The 15,910-nt window shown below is 36.6% G+C and overlaps 1 protein-coding gene across 1 annotated transcript; it reads left to right on the top strand.

The window, feature by feature from the left end:
- Positions 1 to 9,284: 9,284 nt before the first annotated feature.
- On the top strand, positions 9,285 to 10,508 carry LOC127102287 (uncharacterized). Its single transcript, XM_051039674.1, has 2 exons — positions 9,285 to 9,919; positions 10,271 to 10,508. The coding sequence occupies exons 1-2, from the start codon at positions 9,285 to 9,287 to the stop codon at positions 10,506 to 10,508; spliced, it is 873 nt and encodes a 290-aa protein (XP_050895631.1).
- Positions 10,509 to 15,910: the final 5,402 nt, after the last annotated feature.

The following is a 15,910-nucleotide window of genomic DNA, read 5'->3' as shown; positions in this document are numbered from 1 at the left end:
ACTCTTAATAAAATATTATTTTTGATTTTTAGAAAAGGGAAAAATTTTAAAATTAATTTATTCATTATCTTTAAAATATTAAATACTCGTGTTAAATAAAAATAATTTTCAGTAAATTTTACTAAACAATTATTCATTCATAAACAACATAAATATCAAACAAAAAATATTTAATATAATAATTATTCAACATTCTAAATATTTAAAAATATATATTAATATAATAATAATAATAATAATAATAATAATAATAATGGTAATAATTAATTTTTAAAAATAATCTATCTATGAATATTTTAATTTTTAAGTTTTACTAAATATTATTTATTTTAATATTTGTAAATAAATGAAATACAATAGTGTTTTAATTTTTTATTTATACCTTATATTTTCACCTAATATAGTGGTAAAATTAAAAGAAATGCACAACAAATATGAAACTGATAATATAATTAAAAAAAGTTATATCACCTTCCTTGATATCTATTAAACTTGATCTGATATTTTTTAGTTTTAAAATATGTTATAATTTTTTTTTTTGAGGTTTATTAAAATAACACTTGTGAAATATTGGATTGAACTCTAGTATGGTCGAAGGGTAGTTTTTTTATTCGACAATTCGACATGACCTTAGCATGTCGTCGAAGTCTGTTCAAATGTTGTAGTCGAAGTATGCTAGGATTGTTAGCATGTTGAATTTGGCCTATTTGTTATGTTCAATTGTTTAAGTTAGTTTGTTCTCTAAGTTAGCTTGTGTTATGAGCTTGTGTGTAAAAGTTCATTAGTTTAATGTGTTAGTTTTCTTATAAATAGCATACTATCTCTCATCATTGAATAATGCAAATCCTAATTAGTGTGAGAGAGGTTATTTGCTATTCTATAACACTTGTAATCTTGTTTCAAAGAGAAAGTAAAGAATAACAATTTGTAACCAATTTCATTGTGTTCTTATTGATTTCTTCTTTTATACCCTTGTGGATTTCTTACTGATCAAGAAACCGATTATACTTTATAATTTCGACATCGTTTTCACAACAAATTGGTGCGGTGAGCGTGGAGAAGATATCGTCAACAAAGTATGAGATTGAAAAGTTCACTGGAGTGAACGATTTCAATATGTGGCGCTCGAAGACGAAAGCCCTACTGGTTCAGCAGGATTGTTTAGAAGCGTTGAAGGGAGCCACAACCATGGACGTTGCGTTAAAGGATAAAGAAAAATTGATTATGATAGAGAAAGCCCACAACGTCATCTTATTGAACCTTGGTGATAAGGTTCTTCAACAAGTTTCGAAGGAGACGACGACATCGGGTCTTTGGGAGAAACTCGAAAGTTTGTACATGACCAAATCATTGGTCAATCGCCTCTACCTGAAGCAAGCTCTCTATTCATTCAAGATGAGTGAAGACAGAGTTATGGCTGCGCTATTGGATATGTTCAACAAGATGATTCTTGATCTTGAAAATATCGACGTAAAAATCTAGGATGAATATCAAGCGATGTTATTGTTGTGTGCTTTGCCCAGAACACATGTTCACTTCAAAGAAACTCTCTTGTATGGAAGAGAGTATCTGACCTTTGAAGAAGTTCAACCAGCCTTGTACTCTAAGGATTTGAACGAACAAAAGGAGCACATGCCATCTTCGACTGGTGAAGATCTGTTGGTTAAGCCAAAATTCATAAAGAGAGATGGCAAGTTCGACAAGAAGAAGGGTAAAGGTCAGCCGAATTCTTATAGTGGTGATGCATTTGGTATTCGATGTTATCATTGTAAGAAGGAGGGCCATATAAGAAAAGTATCCCCTGAGCGCCTGAAAGATCATGTAGGTAAGGATAATGGCAACGCAACCATTGTTTAAGATGATTTCGACTCATATGATATTCTTGTGGTTTCAAGCGGTGACTTAAGTAAAGAGTGGATTATGGATTCAGGTTGCACTTGGCACATGACTCTAAACAAAGACTTGTTCAAGGAATTATGTGATCAAGATGGTGGATCTATATTGCTTGGAAACAATAAATCTTGCAAGATTGCAGGTGTTGGATCTGTGAGATTCAAGCTCCATGATGAGTCACTAAGATTGTTGACTGAAGTTAAGTATGTACCTGAATTGAAGAGAAATTTGATTTCTCTTGGTGAATTCGACATGAAAGGATATGCTTTCCAAGGAGATAAAAGTATTCTAAAAGTCATGAAGGGGTCGAAGGAAGTCTTAAGAGACGTAAAGAAATAAGGCTTGTATACCCTTGAGGCTGAAGTTGTCAGTGGTTCTGCAGATGTTGCATCCACGAAACCTTTGTCAAAGACATAAATTTGGAACATGAGATTGGGACATGTCAGTGAAAAGGGTTTGGTCGAATTGGGGAAACAAAATCTACTTGGTGGAGGCAAAGTCGAAAAGATGAAGTTTTGTGAACCCTATGTACTTAGAAAATCTTGCATAGTGAAACTCAATAAAGGCAAACAAAGGACACATGGATCCTTTGATTACATCCATGTTGATCTTTGGGGAGCTGCGAGGTACCCATCATATTCAGGAGCAAGGTATTTTCTATCCATAGTTGATGATTATTCTAGAAAGTTATGGGTATTCATCCAGAAGACTAAGGATGAAACTTTTGAGAACTTCAAAAGTTAGAAGATTCTGGTTGAAAATCAAACTGGCAGGAAGGTTAAGAGGTTGAGAACAAACAATGGACTTGAATTTTGCAATGAGGTGTTCGACAGTTTTTGTGCAACATCTGGTATTGCAAGGCACATAACTAATGCAGGTACTCCCCAACAAAATGGTTTGGCTGAAAGATTTAATCTAACCATTTTAGTAAGAGTTAGATGCATGTTGACTAATGCTAGGTAAAAGAAGGTGTTTTGGGCAGAGGCTGTTTCAACAATAACATATTTGATAAATAGATGTCCTTCGACTGCATTAGATATGAATACACCTGTAGAAATTTGGTCAGGACATCCACCAGATCTCGACAAACTTAGAGTATTTGGCTGCATAGCCTATGCTCACATTAGGCCGGATAAGGTCAAACCTAGCTTTGAGATGCATGTTCATGGGATACCCTGAAGGAGTCAAAGCTTATAGACTATGGTGCCTAGAGCTAGGTCACAAGAGGTGTATCACTAGTAGAGATGCAGTTTTCAATGAAGCTGAGATGGCTTTCAAGAAAACTGATGACGTTAGTTGAAGTGCACATATATCTGAAGAAGAGATGGAACAAGAAGATATTCATGTTGAGGTGGAGCATGTCGATGTTGAACTGTGTATCCCAAATCAAGTTGAAGAAGAATCACAAGATGATGAAGATACTGAGGAAGATAAGGAAATTTTCGGTGACTACCTATTGGCAAGAGGTATGCCGAGAAGAGTCATCAAGCCACCTTAAAGACTTGGGTATGCAGATCTCATAGCTTATTCCTTAATCTTTACAAGTGAGGTTCTAGATGAAGAACCTAGAGACTATAAGGAATTTATGAGAAGTCGAAATAAGACTGAATGGTTGAAGGCCATGGATGATGATATGAAGTCTCTTCATGATAACCACACTTGGGAATTGATCAAGAAACCTGCTGGAGTCAGGTTAGTCAGCTGTAAGTGGATTTTCAAAGTTAAGGAAGGAATCAAAGAAGTGACGTCAGAGAGATACAAGGCAAGGTTAATCGTAAAAGGTTTCACTAAGAAAGAAGGTGTCAACTTCAATGATGTGTTCTCTTATGTTGTGAAGCACATCTCCATTTGAATGTTACTTGCCATAGTGGCACAATTCAACCTAGAACTGGAACAAATAGATGTGAAGACTCTTTTCTTGTATGGAAATCTAGATGAAATAATCCTGATGAGGCAACCTGAAGGGTATGTAGAAAAGGGTAAGGAAGATTATGCATGCAAGCTGAATAGATCTTTATATGGATTGAAACAATCTCCTCGACAGTGGAATACGAGATTCGACAAGTTCATGACACACATAGCTTTTATTAGAATCCAGTTCGACTACTGTGTTTACTTCAAATTTCTACTTGGAAATTCATTTGTTATTTTGTTGCTTTATGTGGATGATATTCTCATAGCAAGAAAAAAATTTGAGGATGTAATGAAGGTGAAGGATGAACTCAATAAGGAGTCTCTAAATTGAGTCCTGATTTACGGTAGAGTATGTGGTGAAAATAGTAAAGCAGAAATTGAAGGGTATGTCGACTCTGATAATACAGGTTGTATGGATTCCAGAAAATCTATTTTTGGATATGTGTTCACTATGTTTGGCTCAACAATCAGTTGGAAAGAAACAATTCAGAAGGTTGTTGCCTTATCAACCACTGAAGCAGAATTTATCGCCCTCACTGAAGATGTGAAAGAAGCATTGTGGCTTGAAGGTTTTGCTAAGGAACTAAAACTTAAAGGCCGAGTTATCACGATTAAATGTGATATTCAAAGTTTTGTACATTTGTCGAAGAATCCATCCTATCATGAGCGAACCAAGCACATCGATGTGAGGCTGCATTTCATCAGAGGGGTAATCGAGCATGGAGAATTTAAAGTGCTGAAGGTTTCGACAAATCATAATATTGTTGATATGATCACCAAGACATTACCAAGTTGCAAGTTTTTCCACTGTATCCAGTTGATAAATTTGCATGAAGAAAGCTAGTTTGTTCCCTTGATGTTATAGAGTTTGTTCCAAGGTGGAGATTTATGAGATATTGGATCGAACTCTAGTATGGTCGAATGGTAGCTTCTTGGTTCGACAATTCGACAAGACTTTAGCATGTCGTCGAAGTCTGCTCACATGCTGTAGTCGAAGTATGCTAAGATTTTTAGCATGTCGAATTGGGCCTATTTGTTATACCCAATTGTTTAAGTTAGCTTGTTCTCTAAGTTAGCTTGTCTAATGGATTTGTGTGTAAAAGTCCATTAGTTTAGTGTGTTAGTTTTCTAATAAATAGCATACCGGTCTCTCATCATTGAATAATGCAAATCCTAATTAGGGTGAGATAAGTTATTTACTATTCTATAACACTTGTAATCTTTTTTTAAAGAGAAAGTAAATAATAGAAATTTATAACCAATTTCATTGTATTCTTATTGATTTCTTCTTTTATACCCTTGTGGATTTCTTACTGATCAAGAAATCAATTATACTTTGTAATTTCGGTATCATTTTCACAACAACGCTGATATATTTTCTAATTTTGAGTCATAAACCAAAACTGTAGAATATATGAAATTTACCTATCACTTTTATATGCAACTAAATATTATCATTGATATATATAAGTTTAAGGGGTTAATGTATATTTTAAAACAAGGAGACCTTATAGAAGTGTATTTTTCACTAAAATAATCATAAAATAAAAAAAAATTCATACTAGGAATTGTAATCCACTCTTTTTTCCTCTATCATTTCTTTAAAATTTGAAACAAACAAACTTTATTTAAAATACTCTCTTTTCTCCTTTTTTTTCTCTTCAAAATCTTCCAACAAAACGGACTTAAAATGTATCTTTTATTTAAGACTGAATGTAATTGATTTATGCATAATATTAGATTTTTATGATGAGAAAGTTCTTTTCATTTAGAAGAAAAATAAGAAATAGGAGCAAGGAGACTCTCATTAGGGAAACCTTCTATCAAATTTCTTGATTCATACCATTTTTCTAAATCAAACCGATTATGAGCATCTACATTTAAAAACTTACTTAAATACATAATATGAATATATAACTACAATTATTTAAGACATGGCTCAACGTACAAATATGAATATTATTTGAATCGATGACATCTTCCAATTTGAATACAAAATCTTGTAGTTATATATTACTATAAAATATATATTTGGTAACACCACCTTACAATGGCCGTTTAAAAAAGCGTAGTAGTTGTTAGTGCGTGACACACTTTGAGTGAGAGAAGGAATGAGAGAGAGAGAGAGAGAGAGAGAGAGAGAGAGAGAGAGAGAGAGAGAGAGAGAGAGAGAGAGAGAGAGAGAGAGAGAGAGAGAGAGAGAGAGAGAGAGAGAGAGAGAGAGAGAGAGAGAGAGAGAGAGAGAATGAAAAGAAATGGATGAATTGTTATAATTGAAAACTATAAAACTGAATTATAATTATGTGTATATATACAACTATGTTACTTGTATACTAAGTAACTAACATAACAAACCCTAACCCTAACTAACTTCAGCTTGGGCTACAAATTAGATTATATCATAACACACCCCCTTATAATCCAAGTTATTAAACACAAACTAATCATAGTCGATCTGAAATATTTCTAATTTCTTTCTCGAAGTTAGCAGTCTAACGATGTTCAGTTTTTTGGTGAAAATGTTATTTAACTGTACTTCACTCGAACAATGTCTCACTTCAAGTTCACCCTGGTTTACCTTTTCCCTTAGGAAATGAAATCTAGCTTCAAAGTGCTTACTCCTTCAATGAAGACTGTATTCTTTTCAGGTTTAATGGTTGACTTGTTGTCGACCTGCAACACCAGAGGTTTTTTTACTTCGACCTCCATCTCTTCCAGCATAGATCTGATCCAAATTTCTTGAAAAACGACATAGGATCCTGCTATATATTAAGACTCACATGATGATAATTCCACCCTAAGTTGCTTTCTCGAGCACCATGAGATTGGGGCACCAAATACTTGAAAGAAATAACAAGTTGTGCTTCTTCGATCTTCCTTGTCTCCACACCAATCAACATCTGAATATCACAACTTCTTTGCTTTCAGAATCTCGTCGAAATAGGATTCCACAGTTCATTGATCCTTTTAAGTATCTCAAGATACTTCTTACAGCCTTCATGTGCGAAACATTTGGTTCATCCATGTATCTGCTAACTAATCCGAATAAGAAACATATATCAGGTCTGCTATTGCACACACCCTCTAAAATAATCATAAACTAAAAAAATTTCATACTAGAAATTGTAATCCCCTCTTTTTTCCTCTAGCATTTTTTAAAATTTAAATCAAACAAAATTCATTTAAAATACTTTGTTTTCACCTTTTTTTCTCTTCAAAATCTTTCAAACCAAACAGACTTAAATTATATCTTTTATTTAAGACTTAATTTCACAGAAAAAATGTGCATTCAAGTATTGATGAATGAGTGAACATTTAAATCAAAGTTTGATGATTTAATAAAGTATAAAATTTTATTTGTTAGTTTATAATTTAAACTATCAAGTTTATATCTAAACCATCTAAATTTTATTAAATATGTTCTAATACACTAAATAAGCAACTGCATGTCCTTTCAACTGAAAAAATTATAAATGGATACCTATTGTCAATAAGTGACTACAATCACATATCATCCATACATTTTGGTTATCAACTTACAAGTCTTTTATTTGTTTCATGATCTTTAAATCTAGACCATCAAAATTTATTTAAAATATCTCCAATAAGTTCAGTGTGTAACATTAGGATTCCTCGAGTCTCAAAAAAAAATTGTCCCCTCCTAATGTTTATTATCACTATGGTGTAATGTAATTGATTAATGCACAATATTAGATTTTTTATGATGAAAAAAATATTTTAATTTAGAAGTAAAACCAGAAATAGGAGCAAGGGGGCCCTCATTAGGGAAGCTTCCTATCCAAGTTCTTGATTCATACCATTTTCCTAAATTAACCCGATTATGAGCATCTACATTTAACAACTTAGTTAAATTCATAATATGAATATATAAAGATCAACAAACAAATATGAATATTATTTGAATCGATGACATCTTCCAGTTTGAATACAAAATCTTGCAGTTATATATATATATATATATATATATATATATATATATATATATATATATATATATATATATATATATATATATATATATATATATATATATATATATATATATATATATATATAACGTACATATTTGGTAACACCACCTTATAATGGCCGTTTAGAAAAGCGTAGTAGTTGTTAGTGTGTGACACACTTTGAGTGAGAAAAGGAATGAAAGAGAGAGAATGAAAAGTAATGACTGAATTATTATTATTGAAAATTATAAAACTGAATTATAATTTTGTGTATATATACAACTATGTTACTTGTTGTTACCACAAGAAATTGATAGGGCATGTTGAAGGCGTAATCAATGAAAGTGCCTTATGGATTTAAGGATTATACCCCACCAAGGGGAGGTTTGAAAGCCCAAGATAAACAAGAGCTGAGAAAACCACAAGTTACTAGAAGATGCAACCGACAGAAGAATCATGTTTGGTCAAAATCCACTCTGTCGACTGAACTGAAGATTGGGACTTAAGAAATTCTTGGTTGTGTCAAACACATAAGAGATGGTGTCGACCTAAATACCTGAGCGAGAGAAGTTTAAAATTCAAAATGACTAGCAGTTACAGGGAGAATAAGCGCCAGGATATGGAGCAGTTTGTAGATCGTGTGGTATGACGTCTGTTATTTTTTAGAAGTTTTGCTTGTAGGCAGTTTCTTTAGTTTATTATAAATAGGGGATCCCACAGAGGACTCGGGGTGTTCACTTTGTACCAAAGTCACTTGTAAAACACTTCACATTCCCAACGCGAGGAAGCAAGAGTTTTTAAGAGTGCTATGTACGTGAATCACCATATTTATTTCAATGCAACTTCCTTATTTTTCAATTGTTCCTATTGAACACTTTATTTTAATTTCACAAAGTTAATAGTTTGTCGAATTGAATAAGTTACCCTGTCGCACTAGCACATGTCTCAGGATCAACTGGTCGATCCTGCAAGTAACCCTTAGTTTTAAGGCCTAGAGAGGACCAGCGGTTATTTACCAATTTCCACAGTAAACAAAATGGCACGCCCAGTGGGACAAGTGCTAGGGTAGTTACACAATTGCACGAAACTTAGAAGTGGCAAACTATACAGTAGGCCACAAGAAACTGTGAAAATGTCAAACTCCAATACAGATGAAGTGCCACAAGGGACTTTATCCACAACGGAAACAAAATCTCACAGGTTGCAACTTTGCCTTCGATGACAAGTGCAACCTCAACGATGTCGACTACGGGTGAGGTTGGAGCATCAATTCCTTTACCTCCACCGGGAGGTTCAGGATCAATGATAACGATGTTCAAACCTTATGTGCCTCGCTTTGGCACCACAAATCCTCTTTATGGAATGTTGTATTCCTTAATGCCAGGATATCAGTCGACATCAAGTGCAACACTGTTTTCAGACAACGCTCAAAATATGAATCCCTCCTTACAAGGATCAGCGCAAGGGGGCAATGTTCAGAATAGGAATAATACTCAGAATAGAACCATGTCGTTGTCGAACACTTCAATAGAGGTGTTGAGGCAGCAAATGGATGATAGTAATCATGAGTTGGTTAATATGTTAACTAATCAAATGGGTACAGTTTTTAATCCTGTGATACAGGAATTCGCTGAAACAAATAGGCAGGTGGCTAATCAATTGACACGCTTGTGTAACTTCCTGGGGGCACCGGCTCAACAGATGGCACAAGTGGTCAGGCAAACCGTTCCTTTTCAAATGGATATAGGGGCAGCGGAAGATGAGACAGTCCATGAGGTACAAATTCTTAGACCCCAACAAAATCAAGGCGTTGAATCAGGAGTAGCAGGACGTAACCAGATGGTGTTGGTTAACCGACATCAGGATGCTGATCAAATTATCGATCAACATCGACAAGAAGACTTAGCAGTAGAAAATGATTTGACAACTATTGTCGAAAGGATTATGGCTAGGAATGGTATGAGTTCCACATTGCAAAGGCCATTATATGCTTCCCCATTGGCTGAATTTATTCTCCAAACCGAGGCACCTAGAGGAATGAAAGTGCCTAAATACACTAAGTTTGGGGGAGAATCTAGTGAGTTGACAATAGAACATATTGCCAGATATTTAACAGAGTCAGGAGATTTATCTCATAATGGGTGTTTGAGAGTAAAAAACTTTCCTTCCTCTCTGACTAAGGCTGCGTTCACATGGTTCACTTCTTTGGCCCCAAGTTTGATTGATTCGTGGGCCAAGTTAGAAAAGAAGTTCCATGAACAGTTTTATGAAGGACACTCCAAAATTAGTTTGGCATAATTGTCTAGCATTAAGAGAAGGTTTGCTGAGAGTATTGACGATTATCTGAATAGATTTAGTTCATTAAAGGCTAGGTGCTTTACGCATGTACCAGAACATGAACTTGTTCAAATGGCTACTGGGGGGTCAGATTATTCCATTAGGAAGAAAATAGACCCAACCTTTGTAAAGAGTATGTCACAATTGGCTGATAGAGTTCGACATCTAGAACGACTAAGGTTAGAGAAGGTTAGACACAGTAAGGCTAAGAAAGAAAAAGTAGCGTTTGTCGACTATGACGCGACAGATCCAATCTGTGAGGCTGATTATGCCTCATCGACCGAATTAGAAATTGACGTGGCTGAGTTAAAGCTAGGATCTGCTTATGAGTGTCGGTTATTACTTCCTGCACAAGGGAAAATCCTGTCGAAAATAATCCAAAATTCCCTCTAAAAACTTATACATTTGATGTGACAAAGTGTGAGTAAATTTTTTATTTGTTAGTTAAAGATGGTCAAATGGTGGTGCCACCTGGTACTAAAATACCACCATTAGAACAAAGACAAAAAAGAGGATTTTGTAAGTATCATAATTATCTTGGTCATAATACCTCTAATTGTTATCTTTTCAGGGATCTGGTTCAGAAAGCAATTCAAGAAGGCAGGCTGAAATTTGCTGGCCGCAAAATGAAGATCGACGCTGACCCTCTCCACCAGGAGGAAGCTCTATTCGTTGAGCCAATCGAGATCAACATGGTCGAGATCATTGAATATGATGAGGCCGACATGCTAAAGCAAACTGGTGAAAGCCCAGATGTCGACATAGTTGAAGTCTACCCAAGGGCTGATGAAGATTTGGTTGATTTCCTGTATCGCTGCAAGAATAAGGGTTCACAAGTCTGCTTATACCCTAGGTGTGGTGTTGTCACCGACAAAGTTGCTGCTGAAAATTTCCAGAAGCTACAATTGGGCAAAAGCGAAAAAAGTGGGCTGAACAGAGAGCGCCAGAATGAAAGAGTCCCAAAGAAGACTGTGGAAAATGCTCAGGCGAGGCCTAGGAGCTTCGTACCATCGGCAAGTGCTCCTAGAGGCACCTGGATCAAGCCTCAGGGAAAACAAGAAACCCCACAAGGTGTTGCTGCTGCCAGAGGAGGTTTAGCAATTAACTACAGGCGTGAGTTCAAGTCTGAGAAAAGGACTCATGTTTTTGAAAATTATTTGGGGAAGAACCCCATGTCTAGAACTCAATGGAGACGTTTTCAGCGTCACAAGCAGGCTGAAAGAGAGGCTGCTAGGGGAATAGCTGGAAAGGCATGGCTAGTGGGGCAAATTCTGGAAAAAGATTTGTTATGAAGGTCGACACGGCAGCAAAAGAACGGATCAGGGAGTATGTCCGTCGACCAACTGAAAAATGTTCTGATGAGGTTACTGATGACTTCAATTCAGAATCAGAAGCAAGTTTGGACATCTTAGTCAATGTGGTGTCAATTCTACCACAAGAATATAATTGTGTGACTGAGGTGGAGGAGTCGGTAGATGATGCCGACGCTGAAGAAATGGTGTTACATAAGCCAAGATGTTACTTTATGCTGAATGATGGTTATGCTGAGAGCCAAGAAGCAATTTTTGAGAGGCCCACAATGACTATGAAAAGTCATTTGAAACCCTTGTTGATTAGGGCCAAGTGGTAGGTGTGACTATCAACAAAGTGTTGGTAGATTGCGGCGCTACTATTAACATCATGCCACACCATATTCTGAGGAAGATTGGCAAGTATGATACTGATATTAGATCCAACAACGTGGTCTTGTCTAACTACGGGGGCAAAACAAAAAGCACCATGGGTGTGATCATGGTGAACATCACTGTTGGTTCAATAACTAGGCCGACACTGTTTATGGTAATAGATGCCAAGCCAAGTTACAATTTGCTAGTCGGCAGAGAATGACTCCATGGTGTCGGAGTTGTACCATCTTCAGCACATCAAAGATTGGTGATTTGGAGATAATATGGAGTGGTAAAAAATATCGAAGTTGATCAAGGTTACTTCATGGCTGACGTGAACAATATCGGCAAGAAGGAATTCGGGAGAAAGCTGGCTAACATTTCTCCTTGTTTACCAGCTGAGGATGTGTATGCTAATTTGAGTGAAGCTTTTGTTTCTCTAACTTTGCACGATACTCATGGCTTCATTTGGGATGTGGAACGTTTAGATGATCCACCCTATGCAGATATCCTGCCGACAGGCTAGGGGGATGTCACTGATGATGACTGAGCTAGAAGCTCTAAAAAGGATTTCGGCATACGTTGCCGAGAACAAAATAAAATCGGCCCTAGAGGCTGAAGAAAACATGGTTGTCGAAGCCTATTTTTTAAAGAAAGAAGGTAATTTGGCTATTGAGCCAGAGCCTCCAGATAAGCCAGCTTTGGCTAAAGGAAACGTCAACATGCAGCGTTTGGACTGCATTTATGATGATGAACCTTTAGGGTTTGAAAAAGATCTAAAGGCGCTAGAAAAGATGCGACTAAAAGACCCCTTAGAAGAAGTCGACGTTGGCGAAAATGGCGACAAAAGGCCAACATACATCAGTGCCAACATCGACAAAGAGTTAAAATCTAAGGTAATATCTCTACTTAAAGAATTTAAGGATTGTTTTGCTTGGGATTATAACGAAATGTCTGGTTTAAGTAGGGATTTGGTAGAGCTAAAACTACCAATAAAAGCTGGAAGAAAGCCAGTAAAGCAGATGCCTAGGCGTTTCGCACCAGATATCATGGCAAAGATAAAAGCAGAGATAGAAAGGCTCCTCAAAAGCAAGTTTATACAAACTGCAAGGTATACTGAATGGTTGGCCAATATTGTGCTAGTAATTAAGAAAAATGGGTCTTTACGAGTATGCATTGACTTTAGAGATCTAAATGATGCTACCCCCAAAGATGAGTATGCCATGCCCATAGCAAAAATGCTTGTCGATTCTGCCGCTGGTTTTGAATATCTAAGTATGTTAGATGGTTATTCTGGATATAACCAAATTTTTATTGCAGAGGAAGATGTGTCGAAGACGGCGTTTCGATGCCCAGGAGCCTTAGGTACATATGAGTGGGTTGTCATGCCATTCGGCCTGAAAAATGCCAGAGCGACATATCAGAGGGTAATGAACTCAATGTTTCATGATTTTATTGAAGATTTCATGCAAGTATACATTAATGATAGTGTGATAAAATCAAATGGTCGACTTACTCACGTCGAACATCTCTGAAAGGCCTTTTTAAGGATGAGAAAATGTGGATTGAAAATGAATCCATTAAAGTGTGCTTTTTGTGTGCAGGCGGGTTATTTCCTTGGCTTTGTGGTGCATAAAAAAGGTATTGAAGTAAATCAAAGCAAAACAAAAGCCATCATGGACATCAAGCCTTCGTCGACCAAAAAGGAACTACAATCTTTGTTGGGCAAGATAAATTTTCTTAGAAGATTTATATCCAATCTAAGTGGTAAAACTAAAGCTTTTTCACCACTCCTTCGACTGAAGAATGAGGATTTTAAGTGGCAAGAAGAGCACCTAGAGGCTTTCGACAAAATTAAAGAATATTTGACTAAGCTTCCAGTACTGGCCCCTCCTGTCAGGAATAAGCCAATGAGGTTGTATATTGCAGCTTAAGAATCGACTATAGGAAGTATGTTAGTCCAAGAGGATGAAAAATGTGTCGAAATACCTGTGTATTACCTTAGTTGAATGCTTAATGATCCTGAAACTAGGTATAGTGATATAGAAAAACCATGTCTATGCCTGTATTTTTCTTGTATGAAACTAAAGCAATATATTAAGCCTGTTGATGTGTATGTATCTTCTCACTTTGATATTATTAAGCACATGTTGTCTAAACTAATTTTGCATAGTCGAATTGGTAAATGGGCTTTAGCGTTAACGGAGTATTCTCTGACGTACGTGCCTTTAAAAGCGATGAAAGGGCAAGTGGTGGCAGGGCTCAAAATTATGTAGACATAGTGCCGTGGAGATTGTACTTCGACGGTTCAAGACATAAGAACAGATCTGGGATGGGGGGAGTCATAATTTCTACAGATGGAATTCCAGCAGAGTTCAAATACAGAATTGAAGGAGTATGCACAAACAATGAAGTAGAATATGAATCGTTGATCACATGACTTGAACTTCTGCTGGAATTGGGGGCAAGGAATGTCGAAATTATGGGAGACTCTAAGTTAGTAATTAAGCATGTATCAAAAGAATACAAGTGTGTCAAAGAAATTTTAATCATGTATTTTGTGATTACCATCAGACTACTCAAAAGGTTTGAGCAAGTAAGTCTCCAGCATATACCCCGGAAAGAGAACCAGAGAGCAAACGATTTGGCGCAGGAAGCTTCAGGGTACAAAGTGTCGAAAGACCAGGATGAAGAAGAGGTTCAAGTAAGAGAGAAGGTACGAGTGACATTGTTATCACCATCAGATTTGTCGATTATAAAGTTAGGAGTTGTAGATAGATATCATTTTGAAATTCTGACCGTTGACGACGAGGGAGAAAATGATTGGCGTAAACCGTTAGTCGATTATTTGCATAATCCTATAGGGTCGACAGATCGAAAGGTAAAATATAGGGCCCTCAGCTATGTCCTGGTGAATGATGAATTGTTCAAAAAGACAGCTGAAGGAGTTTTGCTAAAATGCCTGGGAGAAAGTGAGGCATATGTGGCTGTGTCGAGTGTAAATAGTGGAGCGTGTGGGGCGCATCAAGCGGGACTAGAGATGAAATGGCTTTTGATGCGCTCAGGAGTTTATTGGTCTGCAATGTTGAAAGATTGCATTGAATTTGCTAAAAGTTGTCAGGAATGCCAATTGCATGGGGGCATTCAGCATGTGCCTGCAAGCGAGTTGCATACAATTGTGAAGCCCTGGCCTTTTCGAGGGTGGGCGTTGGATGTGATTGGAGAAATAAAACCAGCTTCGTCGAAACAACAAAGTTATGTGTTGGTCGGTATCGACTATTTCACAAAATGGGTCGAAGTCGTAGCATTGACAAATGTGGATCAAGAGGTTGTGATAGACTTTGTCCAAAGTCACATCATATGCAGATTTGGTATCCCAGAAACAATTACAATCGATCAAGGGTCAGTCTTTACTGGTCGAAAAGTGCAAGATTTTACAAAAGAGATGGGAATCAAATTATTGACTTCTACCCCTTATTATGCACAGGCAAATGGCCAAGTCGAAGCGGCCAATAAAGTGATCATTAGCTTAATAAAGAAACATGTAGGCAAGAAGCCAAGAAATTGGCATAAGACGTTAGATCAAGCTTTGTGGGCATGTCGAACGTCGCTAAAAGAAGCAACCGGAAAAACTCCATTTCGATTGGTATATGGGCACGACGCAGTGTTACCAGTAGAGATTCAGGTTCATGCAGTCAGAATCCAGAGGCAATACGAAATACCTTCTGAAGATTATTGGAGCATGATGGTAGACGAACTGGTCGATTTAGATGAGGAGATAATGTTAGCCTTGGATTCACTACAAAGGTAGAAAGAAAAAGTCACCAGAGCCTACAATAAGAAGGTGAAAGGAAAAATGTTCGCTGTCAACGATTTAGTTTGGAGAGTGATCTTGCCTATGGATAGAAATGATAGAGTTTTGGGCAAATGGTCCCCAAATTAGGAGGACCGTTTAAGGTTTTGCAGGTTTTCTCTAATAACGCCTACGAGGTCGAAGAGTTGGCACCAGATAGGCGAATCTTGAGGGTAAATGGAAAATACTTAAAAAAGTATAGGCCTCTCCTTCAAGAGGTTAAGATTTTGACAGGCTAAATGGCTGTCGAATAAACTAGGTTGGAGAAAACTATGTTT

The sequence above is a fragment of the Lathyrus oleraceus genome, chromosome 7, assembly GCF_024323335.1.
Source record: "Lathyrus oleraceus cultivar Zhongwan6 chromosome 7, CAAS_Psat_ZW6_1.0, whole genome shotgun sequence".
NCBI lineage: Eukaryota > Viridiplantae > Streptophyta > Magnoliopsida > Fabales > Fabaceae > Lathyrus > Lathyrus oleraceus.
Note: the sequence above shows the minus strand (reverse complement) of the source record. Positions and strands in the feature narration are given on the sequence as shown.

Bases quoted from the DNA above. Each gene is read 5' to 3' on its own strand.
- LOC127102287 (XM_051039674.1), top strand. From the start codon at position 9,285: ATGTCGTTGTCGAACACTTCAATAGAGGTGTTGAGGCAGCAAATGGAT. The intron at 9,920-10,270 runs GTGTTTGAGAGT...ATTGGCTGATAG, and splicing joins GGAGATTTATCTCATAATGG to AGTTCGACATCTAGAACGAC.